At 36.8% G+C, this 25,970-nt stretch overlaps 1 protein-coding gene across 4 annotated transcripts in view; it reads right to left on the minus strand.

Annotated features, from left to right (window-relative positions):
- MEGF10 (multiple EGF like domains 10) overlaps positions 1–25,970 on the minus strand; it is a 104,859-nt gene that overhangs the window by 41,720 nt on the left and 37,169 nt on the right. For all 4 annotated transcript variants that reach the window (XM_072031127.1, XM_038170736.2, XM_038170738.2 and 1 more), the window contains 5 exons: positions 24,092–24,184; positions 9,298–9,544; positions 8,575–8,695; positions 6,458–6,594; positions 2,906–3,118 (listed from right to left, as the gene is read on the minus strand). In XM_072031127.1, coding sequence (XP_071887228.1) covers positions 2,906–3,118; positions 6,458–6,594; positions 8,575–8,695; positions 9,298–9,544; positions 24,092–24,184 — 811 coding nt within the window. The remainder of the gene's footprint in view (positions 1–2,905; positions 3,119–6,457; positions 6,595–8,574; positions 8,696–9,297; positions 9,545–24,091; positions 24,185–25,970) is intronic.

Genomic DNA, 25,970 nt, shown 5'->3' on the forward strand with positions numbered 1-25,970 from the left:
TCCTGTCAACGAAGAGCGTTTTATGTGGTCATAGTCTCAACCAGCTAACTCTCAATCTAGTTTTATTGTTGACTACCTAGTGAAAAGGTGAAAAATCAACAGTGTCACCTAGTCGCAGAGTTCAGAGGGAGGTCTGTGTCTGATTTGAGCTCTAGCTCAAATCCTTTCATCCATATGACGAGATGCAACAGAGAAGAACCATGTGTAAAAAAATCACTTGACACAAGAGGGTTGTTATCCACTGCTGTCCTCTGGGCAACTCAAAAAGAACAAAATCTCTCAAGTACTTCTATATCTAACCCTTTATGGAATGCTTCACTGCTGATATACCCAAGAACAATGATGGGCATGCCTCTCATTCCCAGGAAGTGCTATAAACTAACAGCAGCAGTGAAATCCATGTAGCTTGTCCTACCCAAAACATAAATTGACTCAGGTTTAAAAAAAACAAAAAAAGTCTGATTGGCAAAGCTGTTCTGATTAATTTTCCTCAGTCAATGTACAGAAATAGAAATACATATTTTTTAATTATATCTTGTATCTGTCCCTTTAAGCATTTGAAGAAAATGGCTAGTTACATTCTTGTATGGTTCGACTTACCTACATGTATTTTACAGGTTTTTTTTTTTTCTGCTAAGCATTTTTTTAATTAACTTTTAGTTCATTATCTGAGCATTTTCTTATACAAAAACATTAGCAATAACCTGGGGCTCAAGGCTGGCCAACAGCTCCTCTTTGAGAACATCTAAACCAGTGGTCATACCCAGATGAAAGGTCCCATCAGAATACTAGATATACAGACACACAACGTTTATTCAAAGAAGGAAATATACCCCCTTTTAAGTAACTTGGAATTACTCATTGTTACACTGCTAAATGGTTAATGCCATGAAGATCCTTTGGCTACTACCAGCCTAAATATTACTTGTGGTAAGCAAGTAAGGGATGAGGCTATTCCCTGATGTATTTAGCAAGTTGTCTCCTGGATGACTGATATTTAGTCACAGATGAACCCCCTAGAAGATTCTCAAAAGCATAAGGGAACATGTCCACAAGGGAGCTTTCTCTTCCATTCTGTTCCTAAGATACTCTTTGATTTTTCTTATTCGGTGGTCTTAATCATTTCCTGACCTTAGGGGATGAAATGTATAAGAAAAATACACTTGTAAAGTCAGGAAAATTTTTGTTTTCCTCACTTTTATTATGCCTTTGCAAATGTGCTTCCAAATCTAAAGTGCTGTTTTGATTTGTCATATGGAGGTAAAAATGTTCAAAAAAAGACCAACCAACCATATGCTACTGTTTACATGTGAACACTTGTGATCCGATTTGACCACAAGCTGTCTTGCAATAGTATAAATGAAGAAACAGCTGTGTTGAACATGAATCAGAAGTAATCCCCGTAATATCAGAAATACTATACACGTCATGCATTCCTGTCAAACAAAGCTTCTACAACAGTCTAGAGACAAATTTTCAGGAACGCAGCTAACCATAATTCATAACACAATAGTATTCAGTCTGCTAGCATAATTTGAGAGCTGGACAGGTCAGCATTATAGTTCCATTTATTCTTGAATGCATTGCCGAGAGAATAAATGGCTTGATTTTATGTTGAAAACTCAGTATTTTTTTTCAAAAGGCTTTTCAAGTAAATGGGATAAACAGAAGTACAAGCACACAACTGTGAAAGAGTATGAATGGAAAGTAAATTCAGTTTGCTGTCACATGGTTTGCCAGCAAAAGATATGTTGAACAACTCAGGCAATCCACAAAGTAATTTTTCACAGAGGCCTAGCAGGTATTTCCACATAAGTGCTTGAGTGTTTTAACATTACTTTTACATTCTGACTAAAGGTTTTTGTTTCATCTGTGAGGAAAACTGCATCTTGTATACAAAGTACAGCACCATTCTATGCAACAGTCGATTTCTGCAAATTTCTTCCACAACAGCTTTCAACAGCTGAACCTTACAGTATGCTCACAGAAGTTATGTAAGGTACTGTGATTATTAATAAAGTCATGTATATAAACTCATGCACAACAACCAAAGTATTTCATCAAAACAATTGTGTTTTGTTATAAGAAAATAATTGTTCTATAAATACGTTGGCTTGCTTCAACTGACATTCCTCCTTCACAGCTGAAAGACTGTCTCTGAATAGCTAGTCTATAGATTTTCATCATAATATGTCCAAACAGTGTGGAATCCAGGAAGACATACAAAACTCAAAAATAGGACTCATTATCCCTGAATGAGGAGAGATGATAGAAGGTAAGCCAACTGGAAAACTATTTTCATTTGATTTCTAGGGATCAGATTTTAAGCTGTTCCTAGAAAAAATATTTAAGTGAAACAAACAAAAAAGTATTTCTGAAATCTAGAGTTACAATTGCTAGGACTTCAGATATTTTTATTAAAAGAACCTACTCCAATTCTTCTATACATATAGAGGAGGAGTAAAAAGAAAAATGGATTCTCTTCTTATGCCATATCACTTAATGTGATATCTCCATTGATTTCAATTCAGTTACTTCTCATTTACAATATGTGAGAATACTGGCTCCATATAGTGAACAATATAAAGATTTATTCATGTGGTAAATATAGACAAAGGTCATACTTTGTCTTATTTCATGGATCATTAATTGAATATGGAGGTTAATATTAAGATCAAATACAGTTGCAAACACCAACATTCAGAAGGTCTGAGTTGGTGTTTTCTTTCTTGATATGGTTAGAGAATACTAAGCATTCTCAGAATTCTTCAGCTGTTTTTGTTTGCATGAAAGTATATCAGGAAACATTTCTACCTCAGAATATATATATATTTTTTCCAGATTATATCCTGATTTCTACGTCCTATCCAGAAACAGAGAACACGCTAAATGGTGTAAAGCCTACCTCCAGGTATTAGGCAAGTGGCAGGGACACTTTTTGTCACATTTGAGACCATAAACTCCGTCAGGGCAAAGCCTTGTTTCACAGTGCTCTCCAGTATATCCTGGTTCACAGAGACAAGCACCACTAATATGGTAGCATTTCCCACCATTCATACACTGGCAGGTCTCAGCACACCGTACTCCGTAAGTCCCCACCGGACACTCATCTTGGCATCTGTGAGAAAAACAAACAAACAAATATTAGGTTTACTTCCCATAAACTATAGTTTCGGGGGATTTAAGGGAGGTAGGATTTATGAGGAATTTCTAATACAGGTCTAAAACTCCTCATAAGTAGAGCAGGAATTCATATAACTTTATATTTTAAAGTGTCTGTCTCTCTGGCTTCCTTTGCTGCTTAGTAAGTAAGACATTAAAACATTGCTTCAGCAGATTTCTCTGGAAAAGTTCTCCCTTCTCTCCAGTAAAGGAGAAAACATGCATACAGAGACCACTGCATTTCTCATTCAAGAAACAGAACAAAAATTAATCTACTTAAATTAGACTTCAGGAATGAAATGGAATAAATTGTCAAGTATTTTGTTTCACAAGTTGTCTACCTGTAACTTTTTTTCTTTTTTTTTTTCTTTTTTCCTTTCTTTTTAAGTGTTCTGGATTCTCCACTTAGTAATACTGTGAACAGCCAGCAGACATCTGTGCCCCTGCACTCAGGCTTGGAGGTTCCCTGACAACTGCTATCAGCTGACTGAAGAGAGTATTTTCTAATTATGTTTGCAAACGTAAAGTTTCCAGAATACCCTTATTTTCATAATTTTACACTAAACTTTTTTTTTGAAGTTGTATTTGTCCTTCGAAAATTTATTCAACAACATAGGAAAATCTTCAACATCCCCAAATTATTTCTTTCATCTGACTTTACTTATGTTCATACGTTAGAAAAAACCTGGGTTTAACCCATATGGAAGAGTAGTAATATTTTTTGTTGCTTGTTAAGCAGAATGTTTCCTAATAAAGACAGTTCTTCACTAAACCTTTCCCTTTTCACAGAGCTTTCAGAAGACAGATGTTTAATATGTAAAACATTAAAGGAATACAACTTAGCTTAAAGAAATTTAACTTTATCAGACTGTATGTTTAGATGTCCAACCTGACTACTAAAAGACAATTTCCAATACTCGACTTCTATAACTTCCAAATAAATTACTAATGAGCTTCAAAAGTTCATTTGGTTTCAAAAGTTCATAAAGTTCATTTGGTGATTTTAGAGACACGATGCAAGTTTATTTTTTTCAGCTTTAACTGTCAATAGTTCTACAGCATTACTAAAGTTTCCAGCAGTAAGTACACAAAATATTTTATATGTGCATCAGGGTAGACCTCTCAGCTAAACATGTTCATGCCTTGGTGTCAGGGATGACAACATTTCATAGCTTGCATGACACAGAAAATGCCCATATTTATCAATATAAGCATCCTATAAATTATGAATTATGTTTACCATTCCACAGAAACAAAAACAATAAAACAGTTAAATATCAAAGAATCAGATCAGAACACGATGACACTGAAAGTCAGAGGTCTGCAGTCAATTTAGCACAGAATATCACACACAGAACATCTTGGATGCCCGTAAATTATATCAAGTTACTGATTACTTGACAATATGGCACACTGTTAATGCTTTTATCAGATTATAACCTGCTCATTTCCCCAGTCTTATAAAAGGATCTCCATGGTGGTGTCTTTCCATTTTCCTTATGAAATTTCTTATAGCATTTCTTTTTAAATTATTTTTTTCTTTTATGGTTGATTTCAGGAGAATTTCAAAGACTGGTATGATACAAGACACTGCACCATGTAACAATTTAGCAAAGCCCTGTGCCTGAGGTAGAATAGGAAGATGTGTTCATTTCACACTTCTGCAGTATTTGCCTCAAATTGATATAAATACCTTGAAACTTCTGGACAATACTATCCCTGTTCTGAGTGGAGCCAGCAATAAAATACCTTTTACTTTACAGCTGAAGCATTACACTAAAGTGGACAGTCCTGTCTAAATATTTCTTAATGTAGTTATACAAATAAAGGTGAGAATGAAATCTCTCCAAATGACCATCAATGACACCAGGCAAATTAGACAAAATTTAACCTTTCTACTTCTTTTTAATTTCATCTTCTTCAGCCTCAGGAAGTTCTAGTTTAAGTTGCATTCCCTTGTGTTAATATGCCCGAGGAGTTCTCTGTTTCTTGCTGTTAGGCCAACTTCCAGGAGTCACTACCACACTGAAATCTCAGATAAACACCACTAAGTTACAAACAAAACTGAAAAATAGCTTAGAACCTTTAAATATTGTCCTTTTTTCTGCTGGTGCATGCAGCCAATGCCCACACAATTCTTTCAGTACTTCCATCCCTTGCCAATCCATTGACGTGAAAGAAGAACCAGCTGTCTACAACCTTGCTTCTGACCCATTCCTGCCCTTAGTGTATCTTGAAAAACAAAACGATTGCAAATACAGCCTGTTTTGCAGGAAAGAGGGAGTTCAGACTTGCAAAATAGATCAAAATACAGAAACCAGTAAGGCATTTCTGATTACAGTCAGATTTAAATTACAAGACATAAAATTTAACTGCTTTAAGAAAGTGGGAAAGTGAGAATACACATACCACACTTTCAGAGTGTGGTATGTGTATTCTCACATTGATACTCATTTGATTTCCCTGCTGAAATGTGTTTCTTTAAATGCATCTGCCACCTTCTGCACCGTTTCTTCACAGAAGCAAATTTAATTTTTGCAAGCTCTGGACTAATTGTGTCTCTTTTTCATGATTTTGTTTTCCCTTATGCCTGGCATGGCTCTCCCCATGTCCTGTGAACAGTTGCGTGGGAAGTGCATATGATTGTAATACCTACTATTGTTGGCAGAGATCCCCTGGACTGACCCCAGTGATTAAGCTACTGCTGACTTCAGCAAATGAGTTGGGTAGTATTTAAAATATATGCAGGAAAGCACTTCTTTTATACCTTTTTCCTGCCTTCACAAATGATGTCTTGCTATGTTTTCTTTTCTCTGGCATCTACTAAAGACTTTTTATCAGCAAAGTCAGAAAATAATGAAGTTTCAACACTTTGAATGGAATACTTTATGAGACAACTCTCCAGTGTGCTCATTTTGAAGAGGAGCTGGATGAGCTTTCCTTCCTATTACCACTGCCAAACATCTGCACATAACCAAGAGCTTCCCACCTTACCCCACAGCCCAAACTGCATTATTCTGCACAGCACTCAAATGAAGACACACAGGATACTGGCAACTCATGTGACACAGCAGAAAAATTCTAAAACAGACCAAATCTTCACAGAAGAGTAATCATGTAGGCTTTTTTAAATTGTGACCCATTGTCAGCTAAGCAACATAGCACACATTTCACAAAACTCTTAATCATATCATGGGCATTCTCATTCATCTTTCTAGCAGCTTCTTAATTTTCTCTGTTGTAGCAGACCCCTTGCAGTTTCAGCAGTCTCACCAAAAAAAAAACTTTTACTTACCGTTCCCCTGTGTAACCTGGGCTGCAATGGCATTGGCCTGTCGCTGAGTCACAGGTCCCTCCGTTGTGGCACTGACACTCCTGGGAACAGTTTTTCCCATAACGACCCTCAGGACAAGGCTGACCACAAACCGTGCCCTGTGTATACAGAAAAAAATCTTAACATTAGGTTTGGAATTGCAGGTCAGATGGACAGTGAAGAAAGGTTTGTAATGAAGGAAGATCAAGATCGTGTCACTCATCTAGTGCTGATCTTGGAAATGCCATACTCCTCTCCAGCTTTAAACACAGGGTACGCTTCAGGAATGTAGGAACAATCTTCTAGGATTTCCATTTTGCAGGCCAAAGCTCAGGGAAAACACTATCTCTAAGCAACAGTGAAAAAACTCAGACATTTAAGTCTAATTGATGTCAATCTCTTCCCAATTTCTTTATCAGGAGTAGTATACCTCAAGACATCTAGAAATGCCCTCCAATGAATAGTGGCTTACAAATCTGTAATTGCTGTAATGCCCCAATTATACTAGTTTATGATCTTTTTCTTTTTTTTTCTGACAAAAGGAAAAGCTCCTTTAATTTCATTGAAAGCAGTATATATTAAAAGCTTAGGTAGGATTTCTGCTTCTTTTCCACACGTTTTGAATTTCTGCACTGCTAATTACATCACTGGAATTAACTGCACCTAGGTAGTGATAGGAGTATCAGACCTTAAGACTTTTAAGAAGCTAATTCAAGCAAAGCAGATTTACAAACATCTCAGATGAAAAATACACAGGTATTTTAGCAAACGTAAGACACTACAGAGCTTGTACCTGGCTTCTTCATTCCATCATTACATGAAAAGCAAAAAAGATTATGCTGACAAAATTGTTTCATAAAATTGAAAAATCTAAAACTAACAAGTTGTGCTTAAATAACTACAATGGAAAATTAGTCAATGAGATACATAAAAAATGAGTAATTTGTTATTAAGACACACACTGGTATAAAATTTCCATCACTTCTTCATAGGCTATATTGTTTTTCATTAGCTGCATTGAGGATAATAGAGAATGTAAAGAATTTATGCAAATATTTTGAGTATTTGCATTTAAATTTATTTGCATAAATTTATCAGTAATTTCTGTTCTTCTATCATGAAGTGGAATAAAAAGCAAAAATTACCATAATCCAAGCTAGGGAGACAGTAAACAGTGCTACTCAAACACACAAAGAGACATCATCCACTTTCAGAAAAGCTCTCTAGTTGGTGAAAAACCACCACCACAAAAGTCCTCATGTACTGTGAGATAATTAGAAGAAAAACAAATGTGTTTTTTTATCTACCTATTTACCGACCCCACTATCTTAATGTGCTTTAAAAAGTTATTAATAAATACAATTGATAAATATTATCAGCAACTGTATTTTAAGAAAATAGTTGGGCTTTATTACTTCCAACTTTTTGGTCACCTTCCAACTCCCTTTTTTTCTAAATTAGAATTGGCACGGCAGCCTTGTGGTAAGGGGGCCTACAGACAAGCAAGGAATTTCATTTGTGGCTCAGAGGTAGATTCTTCTTTCCCTACCCACTGACAACAGGGTAGGAAGTCTAAAGATAATGTCCAAGATCTGATGTTCTCTTTCTGTCACCGTCATTTAACCATTTAACATGGTACTTTGGTGTTTTCTTGGAAATGTATGCATACCATACACTTGAGAACAGATAAAAAATCCACCACAACCAATGAATAAATTAAAAAAAATAATAATAACCTCTCTCTAGGGAGGTACCTAGGAAGGTTATGATCTCCCTAAAGCACCAAACTATATCTAGAAATGAGCACCTTCTAGACAAAATTTAAAGGATATTGTCTCTTCATAGCGTGATTCATGTCCTTAGCATTCCAGAATCTTACACGGTTAAAAAGGCAGCACAGAACTGGAGGACTTTCAGTAACAGATGGTTTTGCAAGTATTTTATTCCAGTTCCTGGTGTTAAAGTACACTTCTTAGTACTCCTGGCTACAGGGAGACTGCGTTTGCTATACTAATTGGCTATCCATTCCTGATGCTGCCTGAAATCTACAAATATGGAAATTTTATGGGGTCGTGTTGATTTCAGAAAGTGTTTTTTACCATCCATCCCGATGGGCAGGCGCACTCCCCAGTCACGTGGTGACAGATGCCTCCATTCTGGCAGGGGCACCTCTCCTCACACTGCGGCCCATGCTTCCCAGGGGGACAGAGATCCTCGCAGCTGGGGAGTTGGTGCACAACAGACAACTGTTACTTCAGCACGCGCCCCAGTCCCCAGCCACCGCTTCATTTTTAATGCTATTGTTAAATTTTCTGGCCAAAAGTATGCAACAGAAAGCAGTCCAAAATAAAGAGAAGCAAACTGAATATAGCATCCATAAAAACAAAAACAAAAACTAACAAAACCTAGGGAACAGACATAGCAAACTAAGAAGTATTTCTTCATAAAGATGTTTTTTTCTGCAGTGGTTGGTGTTCATTCACTTCTGCTGACAAACTCAATATATATTCTGCTAGGACAAAACCAAATAAGTGTTTCAACGCAGTTTTCCAAACTTGTAGCCAAACAATCCTCATGGTTGTCACAAAGAAGCTCCTGCTGCTACTTTTTGTGGCTTTTACTTAGCAGCGCAGATCGAGACGACTTGAGGACGCAGTGAAATATGGTTTGCACAGCAGCCTCTTATCCAGCCCTGCTTCTCTGTGTTACACAGCAGAATGAACAACAACTTAGTGGCAGAATTTACTCCAGACTTTATTTCTCCTGTTAGCACTATTTCAATCTTTAACCTCCCCCCAGGTTATAATATTCCCTCTGCTTACAAGGCACCAGTGTATCCAGGAGGACATCTGCACTCTCCAGTCACATGGTCACAGGTGGCTCCATTTTGACACTGGCATTTTTGATGGCAGTCATTTCCATACGTCCCTTGGTCACAGCGCTCCTCGCAGCGCCAGCCCTTGAACCCTGAGGAACAGTGGCAGGCTCCTGTGATGGGGTTGCACAAGGCTCCGTTTTTGCACTGGCATCGGCTGCTGCAGTGAGGTCCCCAGTGGTCAGGGTCACATGCTGAAAGGGCAGAAGGAACAATTTATAGCACTTTTGTAAACAGCTTGTGGTAGAGCACTGAAGATACTACGAGTCAACCATAAAAATTAAAAAAAAAAAAAGGTTATGTAGGTTATGTGGTGCTTCCTCAGCTGCTTAATAGAAATGAACTACTTGGTGTTAAAACATCTGGATATTACAGTTTTGGTTATCCAATGTGTCATCACAATCACTCAAGTGCATCTTTTCTCGTCTGCCCCAATGCAGCCCATTAAGCCCTATAAGCAAACCAGTCAGGATATTTCAGCATCAAAAGAAAAAACACATTGTTTAGGAAGAAATTTTTCTTAAGAGAGAAACATAGGAATTCTGTAAATAGCCGGAAGATTAAGGTCACACAGAGTTCAACAGGAATGTGCTAATCATATGGTCAAATGACCTGGTTTTATTTTTATGTTCTGTTGATAACAGCAATGCAACAGAAAAGCCTCAATTGCAGCTACTGGAAGTCTGGGCTCTCCCCTTGGTGACTGACAAGCATTGTTCTCCCTGTCTTCTCCTGGGGCAAAAAAGCCAGGCAAAGAACAGGCACGTTTTCCGAGAGTAAGACGACGTAATTCAAGACACATCCTCAGGGTAGGAATTATTGAGCTATGGGAGCTGTTCACTTAGGCTACACAAATAAAAAGGGATTAAGGTCTTTTAAAGAATCTTTTCCTTAAGATTTTTTTTTTTCCCCAGCAAAGGTCACAAGAATGCACATGCTTAATGGAGATATTGGGAGCAACTAGACGCAAGAAAACGCAGAGCAACCTGAAGCATTATAAGCACCCAGCATTACTTTTCAAACTGACAGAGTGACTGTCCATCTGATTACTGCCATTGTTTCTCCATTTACCTATTTGAAGATGCTTATTTTCTGTTCTGAACTATACACACAACACATGGTTATCTGTGCCACACAGCATGTCACAAGATGCCTTTACCCTTGATAACTCACATTCATTCACAACTTGTATATACTTATTTTAAATGTCTGCATGGAACAGAACATGTAATCTGCTTAATCAGTCCTCAAACTGTCCTCAGCAAACGAGATATTTGGAGATATATTTATATGTAAGGGCAGTGGGACTGAGACAGTTGCATGTCTCTGATCCCTATACTTATTTTATTTTTATTTTTTTTTACTTAACACATTAGTCTGGATTCAGATAACAGTCATCCTTCTGCTCCCAAGCAAAATAGATAATTTCAATTTCAGTTATTCCTCGTGGAATAATAATTACAACAAAAAAGAAGGTCCTGAGATGTCTGATAAACAGGAGAATTCAGACTGACCAAGCATGGTTCTTCCAGTGCAGAGCTCATTCAAGGATGAAACTGGCCTGAACCCACCCTAGATATAAAGACATGACAGACAGTGTTTGGTTGAAAAATTCCAGCTTGTGCTCTTCCACGAACAGCTGGAAATGGTGGAGCCCAACACATAGCTGTTTGTAGAATCAGCACAATGAGTCTCAGAGCCATACAGACCAAAACCATCCACCACGCATCTACCATTGCATCAGACACCCAGGCATGGAGATTGCCTTGCTAGAGATTGCCTCACTTGTGAAGCAGAGGATCCTCGTAGCCCCCTTGCTCTTTTTACAGCCCCATCCCCAGTCTGCCTCCCTGAACACATCCTGCTGACACCTGCAAATTTACTGATGTTCGAGGTGAACGTGCTGTGTCTGTGAACTTGAACCTCTCTAGACTATTTTACTGCAAGAGCATGTACTGCACAGTACATAATAATTTATTAGTTTCCTGACGTGATCTTCACATTATGCTTGCAGGAAATCATTAAAATAAAAAGCATGGTATGGCTGCTAATAGGATTTCCAGTCTCATGACCATTCTCCTGGCAATGGCCAGGTGGGTAACAAATATTGACTATGTAATTTTTCACTACATCACAACAGTGAAGCATCCCACCAGGATCATGATGGCCATACCATAGCATGGCTGCACAACTGTCCATTATGCAAGTTCTGTCACCAGCGTAGTACCTAACTGTGAGTTATGGGCAGAGCTGTGGAGAAATTTGCAGGATTAATGGGAAAAAGCAGTATTTTTGAATGAGACAGATAAATCATGTATTTTACCTCTATGTCCATTGACTGCTAATCAATAATGGTCCCCATAGGAAATTAAAGTGATTTGTCAGAAACTGATACGCAGTTTACTATTAAAACAGAAAAGGGCAAAGGGTAGAAATGTTTTCTGTGGTGAGTTCTGTTTATTTTTAATTGCTTTTTGGAAGCTAAATTTACCAGCTACAATACCAGACTATTTCTGCTGCTTCCTAGTATTCAGAAACTGAGAAAGCTGGACTGGAAGTTGCACAGCTGCTAATCTGGTGGAATGGATAGTGTTTGTGCTAATGACTATTGTCAGGTTACAGACTGTCAGCTGGAGTTTAATCAGAATAGCTGCTCCACTGTCCTGACTGCACCAAGGTCACAGACGCGCATATGCTAACACTACATGCACACACACACCAAAGTGCCAGCTCCTGGCTTCTGAACAGAGCTGAGGTTGTACATCATCTGTCTCAGCAGAGGGTATGCATGAAATAGAAGCAAAGCAGAGAGAGAGGAGTCCTCTGTTTGGAATGGTTTCAACATAAAGACAATGCATCTTAGCCCCACTGACTCCTGAAAACAGTCTCAATACTGCAGAAATGCAAAACCAAATCTGTAAACCAGGGTTAATTGTCTGTATTTCTCATACACAACTTGCCTGATACTGCTGTTTCATGCAGAGCCCCATTTTTAGAAAGGTCACTCTCCTTCCCCTTTTCACATATGTTGCATTCACCCCCATTTTTTTCTGATTTAAACAGACAAGATAGCTAGCTGTAATGCTCACTACCAGTTTTTGTAGTAGATTCCCGGGATCCTCACTACCTTCATCTTACACCGCTGGGAAAAAAAAAGCATCAAAGGAAATGTTTAACAACACTGTGGTATTGATGCCACACCTTGCTGCTGTTTTTACACATTCTGTTCATCTGGGAGCATCTTTTTAGTCTCCATGGTGCCTGCAGTGCACTTCATACTTTGCCACAAATACCATACAGAGAACTTTTCCTTCAAAAGGATGCTCAGTGAAAGCGAAAGTGTGCCTTTGGCAATAGGGACAAAAACCCTCATGTAAAATAATCAAGAATGGTTTGAAAATCTAAGATAATAGTCTGCAGACATAAAAAAATGCTCTCTGAAACTGAGTGCCAAATTATGATTTTAGGAACAAGGAGAAGCTCACAGATTCAAGTAAAAAAAAAAATCTTTCATGAAAAAAAAAAGAAGAAATTAAAATCTGTGACGCAAATTGCTATAATTCTTGGGCCTTTTGTAGCATCTTTGAAAAACTGAAGTTGTGTATTTCCTATAACTTTAACACAAATATTTACTATACAAGGTGAGATATGTTTTTATGCAAATGGTTTCTGTGAGCGGCTGGTGACTTGCAAATTTCAGTTCAGGGAGCCCTGATATTTTATATCACAGAATATTGGTTTATATAATAATTAGAAGCATATCTGAAGAATTTGGTGGCTTATTTCTGCTCCTTCTAAACAAAGATGTTTTTAACAAAATGTGGTTGCATATTTGTCTTTTTTTTTTTTCTGTCCTTTTTTTTTTTTTAATTTGATTTCATTTCATTTTTAGTTGATTTCATTGAAAGGCAAAAAAAAAAAATTTGAATGAGCAAGTATTTTCGACAAACCCACCTTGATCACCTACAATTCTATACTTCTGTAAAGAATGGCCCATAATGAGAACAAAATAAGGCTATCAAATCAAGTCAAAGAACATTTCAGAAGAAAATTCTCTTTAGAAACTCTGACTTACAACTACATTTTAAGTATGCTATAGCTCCCTTTATAACATCACATTCAAGTCAGTGAATGTTTTGTTTGTTTTGAAATCTGACTTGCTTCTCCTTTTGTCTTTCTTTTAGGCTAATGGGAAGGTAAAAGGAAAAAAATCACAGCAAAACTTTACTTTTCTTACCATTGCTTTTTGCAGCTGTCTTATATGTAGCACCAAGATTTTATTTTGGTTTATATATCTTCCCTTTTGTACAGCAAAATGCTGTTGTGTGTTTTTGGCAATATATAACATTGTTGCCAGAACAGAGGAGACCCTTACTGTACAGCTATCGTATTGTTATGGTCTTTTAAAACAACTTAAAATAATATCCCCTTCCACAAGTGGCAGAAATACATTAAACCACTCTCTCACTGCAAACACATTGTCAAGTACAAATTTAAAATAAATAAACAGTGGCAAATATGCAGAATTCCTATCTTTCTGTCTCCAAAGCATCAGCAAAATTTCTTCATATATGTTCAAGGAATCACAGCCTTTTCTAAATGAAAGTTACTTTTCCTTGCTTCAGTATGGAAAACAAACTGAAGCTGCCTGTAATATCTGTGGCTGTCCTTTCCTCATTTCTAGGCTGCCATATCAAGGACAAGTCTAAATCTTTGCTCTTCCCTTTGCATCCCTCCATTGACTCTCAGATATCTATTAACTTGTCCTTACTTCATGGCCTCTGTGGTCTATCCCTCATTTATCATTTATCATTCAGTATACAAATATCAACCACCACATTTACACTGTCCATGACATTAGCCCCTTTGTTACATTTTCAGACCATTGTTTTTCTTGCTTCTCAAGTTTCCTCTACAACTTGGCACAGCTCACCACAACCCCAAACTATAAAACTGTCATGTTGCTCTTCTCCATGCCCCTACCTTGTAACTCTTCCTTCCCATGAAGTCCACAAAAAGTAGACGTTAAGCAGCAAGTACATTGAAATCAGTATCTGCTATGGTCATTTGTCAGTGTTGCTTCCTTCCTCATCTCCTATGTTTTGAGCTTTGTGTTATGTCTTTCCTTTTCCTTCAGTGATGGGTTCTCTAGGACAGAAGCAATGTTCTATTCTGTATTTTTTCTTGCAGAAGGAATTTAAGACTACTTTATAATAATAAGTACAGGGTACTGCAGGGACAGAAAAGATGTCTACAAGGACTCCAGGAACCACCACCATCTACAACTAGGAGTATATCAACTGTAACATATCCTGTTTAAAAAGTATTCCAGTCTTTTGGAGCAGAGGATATAAATAAGAAAAGAGTAACATTTCTAGGAGTGTCCACAGGTGACTTGCATTACTTGTGTTGGTTGGCAAGAGCTGGCAATATGCAGTTGCAGCCCAGAAAGCCACCTGTATTCTGGCTGCACCAAAAGCAGTGTGGCCAGCAGGGCTGGGGAGGTGATTGTTCCCCTCTTCTCTTGTGAGACCCCACCTGGAGCACTGCATTCTGCTCTGGGGCCCCAAGTACAAGAAGGACATCGATGTATTAGAACAAGTCCAGATGAGGGCCAGATCAAGGGTCTGGAGCACCTCTCCTACAAAGACAGTCTGGAGGAGTTGGGGTTGTTCAGCCTGGAGAAGAGAAGGTTCCAGGGAGATCTTGTAGTGGCCTTCCAGTACCTAAAAGTGTGGTAGGGGGACTATAGGAAAGCTGAGAAGGGACTTTTTGTCAGGAAGTAAAGTGATAGGACAAGAGGGAATGCCGTTAAACTAAGAGAGGGAGAATTAAATTAGACATTAGGTAGAACTTACTTACTCTGAGGGTGGTGAGGCACTGTCAAAGAGAAGCTGTGGATGCCCACCCCTAGAAGTGTTTAAGGCCGGCTTGGATGGGGCATTGGACAACCTGATCTAGAGGAAGGGGTCCTTGCCCATGGCTGGGGGGGAGGGTGTGAATTAGACGGTCTTTGAAGTCCCTTCCAACTCAAACCATTCTATAATTCTGATTATCAGGGAATAACAGCTACTAACAGCTAAGAATTGACGATGTTAATGAAGCAGACTAACACTGAGAAAACTTTGATGTATCTAAACATCAGTTTTTGATTTATGACAATCTGGCTGTCAAAAACCACTCAAAAGCTACCCATAGTTTTGAATTTGGAGTAGCTTCTTTTTCCTCAACTACAGAAGTGAAAAAATGCTTGTCCTAACCTAAATACACGTTAATAGAACTAGTATCTCAGATATCCAGTATTAATAAAATCTGATGGATCTCAGTAAGAAATTCAGAACAAAACAAAATGACTTTTTATGAAGGCTATTTTTCCATTCATGGGTGAAATAGCCACTCAGTTCATCTACCCTTCTGAGGACCTCAATAAATAAATGCACGCATACTTCCTTTTTCTCAATTAACAACAGATGCCCCATCTGACTTCCAATTGTCAACAGGAAAAAGGAAATTCAGTTCTAATTCATGTATTGCATACATGAACATGTGTTCACTCTTCTCCCCAATTATGGGAATTTCCTCAATTCCTATAATTACAATATGAAGGTTTGCAAAGGCATGGCATACACCATACTCTAGATTAAAATCTTGTCAGAAAATTAGATCAATAACCTTCACAGGAAACAAGGTTTTCACATACATAACAGCAGTCAGATCATATTTTATGTTAATGCATTATGTAACTTTGATCTATACAAAACTAAATGTGATAACACCTTATGGATCCTTAATTACTCTTTGTTGATATGAACAGGAAAAGTCTTAGCCATGCAGATGCTACTCTTAATTTCTGAGCATGTTTGTGTTTAGAACATCTGTTGATTCACTAAGCAAAAGCCATGACAAAAAATATAAAAGTTGTCACTAATCTAAATCCAGATAAACCTTACTGGGAAGTTTACAGAGCATTAAAACTATTCTCTGATACTATGGTTTGGTTAGCAGTGGATCTGAACTGATGGCATTTGTTTCCCTCAGAACATTCCTGCAGGATAATTAATCTCCCAAGTGGAATTAAAACCAAATAAAATTCAAGTCCTGCTGATTCTGAAATCTATAAATTACCAAGTATTTTTAAAAATTGACAAGATGCAATAAGCCCCTAGTGCCAACAACCTGTATGTCAGCACAGACTACAAGACAGTAAACATGGAACGTGACAAACAAAAATTTAAGAGATGAGTCTAAAAGGCTAGAAAACAAAGCTGGCTATTCTGAATACAAGAATAAAAATATCCTCTAGAAAAGTTTCAAAGTCTGATTTAATTAAAAAAAATGAGATTATTCTCCATGTATTTTTGGATATGCTGTTCTAGACACCTCAGGATTTTATGAAAATACATGCACATACATATCAGAATATAAATCTTTTCCTGCAGAGAATCACTTATAATAATTATAAAATATCATTGACTTTTAGTAAAAGACTTAGTATGAAAACAACCTAGACACAGAAATGCACAGTGGTTTTTTTTTGTTTTTGTTTTTGCTTTTCAGAACATACTTTCTATTAAAATCTGAATTTCCTTTGAATCTTTTGTTTCTATCTGATTTCATTTGTTATATTAAAGGCTTTTTACCCTGTGGCATATTTTTCATTCTTTCTTTTTGTTTTGTGCAAAAGAAAGGATTTTTATTCAAAATGCTAAGCTTTAATTTAATTTAGGGATTTTATTTTATTTTATTACTTTGTAAAAGCCTTTTGATCCGTGAAGTGGAAGAACAATGAAAATGTGTTTTTCAGATACTATAAAAGACTAGAACTATATGCCTTTCACATGCCATAAATTTCAGAAGACTCTTTAAAGTGCTTTGGACATCAGAACACAAGTCTGGATAATGGCTAGGGAAAACACATACAGACGGCTCTTGGTGTTCAGTTTACTTGATACTGAGATAAAATGTGTCAAAAATAATCACTATTATAAGAAAAGTTACAAAAGATTGAATTGTATAAAATATATTGTTGTCCATGATTCCGATATTCCACAGACGTCCACGTAGGACCATAAATTAGCCTTTTTCTTTCTTTTTCTTTCCTTTTCTTTCCTTTCCCCCAATTAATTGGGAAATTCCATCTTAACTGTTAAGTTAGTAAAAAATGTTATAATTATCCTTCACATGTTTGAAATCTGCTAAATGAGCCAGTGACCAAACATATAAAACAGACTGAAAAGAAACCAACTCTAAAAATACTTCTGCATTTTTACTGGAAAAAAATAAATATAAAAAAATAGGTTATCCAACAAATCAACTCAGGTAAACGCCACAAATACACTGAGTTTAAAAAATTGGTCAAAGTCAAAATGAAAGACTTCTCTGATCCAGATTTTTTTTTTTTTTTTTTTTTTTTTTACAAATGAGTAAAATGATTGCCACTTACTTCGGTGTCTTTTCAGTAAATCTCAGTTTAAGTAAATTCTGTAACTGATAACTCAACTTTGTAGAATATATATTTTTGTTTATGATTTCACTTCAAGACTGAAATGGTAATCCATCCAAAAAAAAATGAAGCATCCTATAAATCCTAAAACTTTGCAACTCACTTGCTTTATAGAAATGATCTTACACATGATAATAATATAGTTTTAAATGCATTGTTGTACTCCAGAAAAGCACAGCTTCTGTGTAGCCCTGGGAATTTTGATATGACATTCTGTGGTCCCACTGCAGTGACTCCACTGACAATGAACATGATGGCTACTTCCATTAATATCTGTTTTCCCTGTTAGCACCTGTGCTAACTTGCTGGTGGGTCGGTTTCTCATCCCAGAAATACTAGCCTTGTTAGAGGAGAAAATAAATTGTTCAGCTGGCAAAACTGCTATGTCAGTTATGGAATTATAGAAGTCCTACCTAAGGGAAGTGAAAACTATAAGAAGGATATGCATAATAGGAAAAGTTTGAATTTAAGACTGTTTATGTTGTTCTGTCACTTTTGCTAACACAATGCATTTACATGTGGCCATTCTGAAGTTGAGGGGCAGGAGGGGGGTTCTAAATTACTTGAATGAGCTAATTCTCTCCGTTTTCCATAAAAATAAATGGCTCCATATCAGGACACTCTGCAGTTTTACTAGTGTGTTTAGTAGTTTCTAAGTTCTGTGAATTAATCCTCTGTAGTACTAGCACGTGATTAAAACCAGAACTCATTCCTACTGCCTGTTGATTGGCTTAGAAAAATTAAGGAAGAACTAGGCTCTTTATCTTGCAAGCTCTCAGTTCAAATGTTTTTGAGAAACAAAACAGAAAGCAATGCCTTAGCATTCAAGGCTCACAAGTTCTGTTGTCACATATGAGATGCTCCTAGGCACCTTGATTAGCACCTAGAATTTGGGGGCCATTTTATTTGGGGTGTAATGTTGTCTGCAGAAAATATTCACACATCCACCTCCTCAGGGTTAATGGATATTACAAGCCCCACTGAGAAACTGGCAGTGTCTGCAGCTCACGTGAGTGTCTCACACAAGCTATGCCAAGGGATCCAGTTTCTGCCATACTCTGCATCTGCCAAGTGCCATGAAGAAAGCAGCAAGATTTTCATGGAATTTGTAAACTTTATAAACATCCACAAGAGTAAATGAAATCTGACAGTAGCAGGGCTACTGTACCTTTCCTTAACAGGTGCATTTAAGGGTACAAAGATGTTTTTCTGAGCTGACAGCTTTCAACATTCAACTTGAAATACTAAAGAAAAAAACAAAGCTGTTCTTTTCTCATGGTTTATAAAACTCTGGAGCCAAACTGCTTAATGCCATAAAGCTACTTGTTCTACCTCCATGCCTTCAGACTATAGTCACAATATTATTCTATTAATTACCAACAGAATTAAATTACAAATGAAAATCCAATGATTCAAACAAATCTGAGATTACAGAACAGACAGTGCATATTCATGTTTCCATAGACAGTCTTAGCATAGTTGCCATAAACCAAAATGGAATACGTCATTCCCTTTCTGCCTTACTACTGAAGCTAGCTGGGGATCGTGAAGGCTATATTCCTTGCAGACATGCCAGTGAAATATCGATTTTGGCCTTTTGCCTCTGCTCCAGCTTATTCCGAAATTGTCTTATTGATTTTGAAGGAATTATTTGTGGACTACTGGGCATAAGAAGAAAAACAAAGTGAATGTCATGATCGCTTTACTGGGGATCCACATTAGGTTGCATATGTATCTAACTTGCAAACACATTCAAAACTGATGATGAGGTCTGTATATTATATATTACAGCAAAATACTGTTCCAATACTGAGAAAAGAAAATGGGCAGAAAATATAATCTATAAATGGAAAGCATAGTCTGATTTGCTCTACACATCTGGACAGACAGCCATCACTACACTTAGCAACTTTTACAGAAGACTTCTATACACAGCCCATAGTCAAAAATGCTCTTATAACAAATAACAACGCAACCTGACACACACAATTTAAAAATCTGATACAAACAATAATCTAGTTTAGCAGGGAAAGATTGGGGTTGGTTGGTTGATGTTTCTTTTCAATAAAATTTATTTGTTCACATTTTTCATCTATAAACATATCTATCTGTGTCCCTTTCTGAGTTTTGTCCTTCTCCCCAGGACCTATCAACTTACACTCCTGAAGTTCAAAAACACTTCAAAGTGGTGCTGAGAGTGTGCTGTTTGTGCTGATTGACTCACTTCAAGGTACTTCAAGGCATTCAACATGTCTTCTGTCCACTCATTTGTCATTAATCTGTCTACTGTGCTCAGTCAATAAATCTTTATTAGAATAACTTATCTTGTATGACTTTTATCCTTCTGCTAGGATGGAAGTGTTCTGTAAATGAGTGACATCCCAATTCAAGTTGTTGATTTTTTTTTAATTATTTTTTTTTTTTAGATAGATGTATGTTAGCATCATCTACTTCATCAATTCCCACTGAAATTCACTGCAAGCAAATACTACCTAATACACTGCAATACCTTTAACTGGAGAAAAAAAGAAAAAAAAAAAAAGAAAAAAAAAGAGCCTGAAGGAAAAAAAACAACAGTACTTCACAGAGGAAACATTCTCCAAGGAGATACTATCTAATTAGTCAAATTCATAAAACATGATCCATATTCTACACACAGCAGAAAACATCCACTCATACTTTTTTTGGGGTAGGATATAAGATTTTCAGAAAGGCAGATGATGTGAAGGACAGGAGAGCTAAGGGTTAGGTTAGAAATAAGCCCTGAATGAGGACAGCCTCAGAGACATTGACAGAGTATTCTACTTAAATCTTTATCCTTCTTTCCCCCAAACTGAAAGACGCTGCTGACCTAAGCTATTGGGACGTAAAGGTTGCCACAAAAGGAAATGGACGTCCACCAAAAAGTTTAGTCCCTGACAAGTTTATTAGACCATAGCATGTGATGGTGTGCAAAGATAGGAGGAAACGTAATTACCCAGCTTTTATTGTACAATACACCAATTTAGTCCATGCAATTACTATCACTTTTAGAGGGAATATTACAGTGTTCAGGAAGCACTCGTCTGCAATTACCACCACTGTGATTCAGAATTCACTGTAATACAGAGGCCACAGCATATGGTTTAAAAAATTGTTTTAAACAAAGTGGGTAAATAGAACTGAGAGCCAACAAATAAAGCATAGGGTGCGATTTGGCAGATGGACAGATGATGCAACAGGTCTAGCAGTGTTGTTCTGATACTTACAAATGAAATTCCTTTGTAAGGAGAATAATCAATCCCAATAGAGAAAGGATCACATTTTGGAAGAAAATCTTTAGTTCTGAAGTTTTATGAAAATTTCTGTGCTTAGGTAGAAAACAGTTGCTTCCAAGGTATCTGTGTCCATGAAAATGAACGGAGTTCCAAATCTGAGAGTTTGCCTAGGATCTCCCACTTTGAGAATAGTCTCTCCCCTTCAGTCAGACTATCTTATTTAGTCATCAGTAACCACTACTGTACTGGCATGTCTTTTAACCATTGTTCCTGCTTCATTATTCAATTAAGTAATCAAGTGTTTATATGATGCACATTAATACAGTATGGCAATTTACGTGTATTTTGCTTTAATTAATATCTTGTTGTATCAACAGAAATGATTGCAAAAATAAAGCTCTCTCTTCATTGTATCCCATTGTGCCTTTCTGTTACTAACACTAATCAAGTCAGGGATCAGGCAGAAAATACAGTTAAAAGCAAAATTTGAAAATCTCCTACACCAAGCGCCAGGGCAATCAACAATAAAAGCCAGTGCCAGAGATTCAACTTATCTTTCCAAGACTACTGTCTGCTCTACAATTTGATGTGATCTGCATTGTAGCTCTCAGACACATGGACAAGTAAATCACACATGGTTAGCAACAAATAGCGGCATTAACACTCAAAAGGACAATCTAGTGAAAGCAACATCTTACTTAAATTTGTCTGCATGGAATGGGACAAATTCCAAGCCAAATCTCCCAGTAACACATGAACAAAACTATCCTCCTCCTTAGCCTACCCCACTTCTAGGGCCACACTAGCAATCTGAAACAAATTTCTGCAGTTCCAGTTAGCTCTAATGTCATGCAGAAGCCTTCCGAGGATCACAAAACTCTCAAGAGATCACGCTGTTCAAAAGTGCTTGAACAAAGGCTCTTTCAGTTTTGGCCTGTTGTGTATTCACACCAGAAAGTATTTTTGCTATTGAGACTGCCATGACAAGCAGTAAAAGGCAGTGAACTGAGGAAGAAGCACAGGAAAATAGCCGCACATGTATTCAGAATGAATTATACCAGACAGGTAAGGGAAATGGACTCTACAAAGTAGAGTGAGAGGAAGGATTATTTCCAAAGAGAGATTTAGAGATTCCTCTCTCATCAAAATTGCCCTTTCAATGAGTTTCAAACTTGGAAATTTCAATAAATAAAAGTATTTCCTCATTCTAGGTTGTATAGTGATACACGTTTCTTTTGTACATTTGATTAGTTACAGAGGAGCTCAATTCATAAGGCTTTCAAAAAGAAAGATAACATTTCTTGACAATTTCCTTTTACAATTCAGCACACTAGATTAAGATCAGCATTACCATAACACTGCAATGCCAACTCTTTCCATTTTATGCCTTAAGCAAAATTTGCTGCTTCTTTAGAGCTGTTTATGAGAAGAAGCACTTGTAAGTATATACAAACACTATACACCAAACATGATAAGTTTAAAATGGTAAGTTATTTTTCATGTAGTTTATTCTCTCTCATATTTCACAAAATAAGCAACACATGATCAGTTCCAGATGAAGAGTCACTAAAGTATCTTACTAAAAAAAAATCCATATTTTTATTAAATGAAAAAAATTAGGGTGAAATTATGACCAAAATTATTTTTGTCCTGCTGATTATCTATGTTTTTCACAGTTTTACAGGAATCCCATACTAAGTAAACCGGTAGCATAATAGCATAATAGCTATGCAAGACATAAGCTGTTTTATGAATTATATTTTTATTTGGTCTTTTAAATTTAAATTATAAACATATCTTTTATTGTTGACTAAAAAAAAAATGCATTCCTTTCAAGAGGACAGTCACTAGCAGTGACCTACTTTGAACTTGACTGTAATGAAGTACATGATTTAGTGTTAGACTAAACATAATATTTCCAAAGACCTTACAAAAGGGAATAGAAAGACTGAATAAATAACTTGTTATAATGAGCAAAAATACAGAATTACTCCGAGAAACTCTATTTTTGGTAAAGGCAAAAAATAATTTGTGCAGACTATGAATTGTTTACCTTTGACAGATGAAGAGAGAGTACACAAAATGCCACTCCTACTATGGAGGGGTTTCTGCCCTCTGTCAAGACCCATTGTCTTATGACAGCCTCGTTCCTTGACTGCAGCACCTGGTTTCACATTCAGAGGGTCTAGAAAATTGCAATGCCTAAAAATGTTGTCAATTGCTATTACTTTAGTACTTCACTACATGGTTTTGCTATGTTCTTGTATTAAGTGTGTGATGGCCTCCACCTTCATAATTTCCTTATTAAGTATGACCACCAGCTGGTTGGACTGAAGCCATTTATCAACCAGGACACCATACCAAGGTGTCCTAGACTCGTTCTACATATGTCCTCGATACTCCTTTCTTGCTTCCCTTCTCTTCTGCACACACTCTTATGGCAAAGGGGAAGGAGAAGATAGTTGGAGAAAGATGACTGAAGTGAGAGAAAAATGTAAAGAGAATGAGCAAACAGGGAGGAAGTATTGTTGCAAGAGAAGAACACAGCTGGTTAAAAAAAAAAAAAAAAAAAAAAAGGAAGATAGGGTTGTCTGGAAGATTTACTTAGAGCTTTTGTACATGACCTTGCACCGTCATTCTTCACAGAGCAAGAAAATAATGGGGAAAAAAAAAAAAAAAGAAGAAAAAAAAAAAAGATTTTATTGCTCAAATACAACTTTGTTTACTTACTCCAGATACTAAGACCTGTACTTTTCGGAATGTTTCTGAGAACAAAATAGGTCAAGACATTTGGTGCTACTACAAGGTAACACTGTCTTCAAGTAAATGAAGAAAAAAATCAGAACAGACACAGTAATCTCACAACTCAAAACAAATGCCTTGACCAGGAGACCAAGCACAGGATCAGTGATAATCCACCCAAAATAGAGGACAACACATTGGAAAGGGCCCAAGACAGGCAGAAGCAGGTGAAAACTCACCACTGGAGCAGTTGGGTCCTCCCCAGCCAGGCTCACACTGACAGGTGTTTGGAGCAATACAGCGACCATGGACACATTTGTCAGCACAGTGAGCTGTCAGAGAAGGAAATAAAAATAAAAATTAATTATAGCTTTTAACACTTCGAAAGATATTCAAAACTTACTCTCATTCCAGATGTTTCATGCCTCAAATACCGTTTAAAAGTAAAATAAATATTAGCACACTAATATTTGATGGCTGCTCTTCAAAATAAGTTATCTGACTTCTGTCCCTTCCATTTTTCCTTATTCTGAAGGATCCAACTAAGCCAGGATGGTGCTACTCAAATACTTCTGCATTTAACAAAGAGACAATTGTCCACATTCAATGGCAAAACAGTCATAGTGTAATTTAGCTTAGAGAGCTGCCTGGACATGGTCATGGGCAGCCTGCTCTTGGTGGCCCTGCTTGAGCAACGTGAAACCCTTTACCCTAAGAAAGGGAAAACTGCAAGCCAAACACGTGGTTCTCTTGAAACAGCATGGACAAAATATGATTTGCAACACGTCAGGATTTTAATATTGCTTTTTCTGAATAGTTGCACAGTTCAAATAAAGCACAACAATACGCTGATGACACTTAAGGTAAGGCACAAGGTACAAACCCTATGAATCACTGCAACTTTTTAATAAGTGATAATCAGAGCTGCTTAAAAGTTTTCATTATTATTTTTTGTTACGATTTGCAAGAATGTATGTGTGTGGTTCTGCAGATAAGGCTTATTTTGAAATGTCTTATTTGACACCTCATTTTGACACAAAGAAAACTTGAATTAGCTTCTGTATGCTGCACACCAACATAATTGACTCATAATACAAGAGGAAGAACTGGCAACCAGCAACTTTGTTGGCATCATATTCATAAGGAAATGCCCTCAGCTTTCCAAAATATATACACTGGAATCATTTCCATCCAGTTCAAACAACAATAAAACTTAAAAAATGTGCACAGGATGAGAATTTTCTTTGAACCTACATTTCCAGAAAAACATAAAAATAAAAAAATGACAGGAATATGATCAGTGTACCAACTAATACAAGGTGAACAATGGGGAAAGACAAAGTTGGTGTTTACAATAAGTTTAATGAGACTTCACACAAATCATTTCTGTGCTGAACAGATTGAAAGTGCTATACAATAATCGGAGCAAATACTTGCAAAATGTCCTGTGATAGTTTTTCTAATTAAACATGATGAAGCAGGATAGTCATATTTATATTTTGTGTGGTCACAAAGAAAGAAAGCCACAAAGAGATCAACAGTACATATTACTTAAATCATTGGTTAGCTGGGATCCCAGCCACTAATTACATATTACAGACTTTAGGTTTCCTTTGCAACTTTTATGTTTAATAAGCTACTTTTCAGATGTGCATTAAAATGACCTTCCACAGGGAGAATATGTATTTTTAAATGTCAAAAGATAAAAAAACATTAATGTGTATTAATACTCCCTAAGCTATTTCATTCTATTACAGAAATAATGACTAAATAATACATCCCACAACTCCATTAGTTTTACATCTAGATATGAATTACTTACATCTTTGAAGATTCTTGCATAATAAGTGGTGACATGGGCACTAAAGCTCTCCCTAAACCAAGTGTGTGAAAAATCTTCCCAGTGAACCATAAAACAACACGAGATAGCAGTGCACATACATGCTATGTCTGCATGCTTGAATAACTTACTGAATACCAACATACATTACCCAACATCATTACCACTGTATACGTTTTTTGACAGCCAAACCTCTGCTAACTTCAGCAATTAAACAACATGGGATAAGGGCCAATGAAAGACCTCTTAAAATGCAAAATGTAAATGTAAATAAAATG

The sequence above is a fragment of the Anas platyrhynchos genome, chromosome Z (genome assembly GCF_047663525.1).
Source record: "Anas platyrhynchos isolate ZD024472 breed Pekin duck chromosome Z, IASCAAS_PekinDuck_T2T, whole genome shotgun sequence".
Lineage (NCBI taxonomy): Eukaryota > Metazoa > Chordata > Aves > Anseriformes > Anatidae > Anas > Anas platyrhynchos.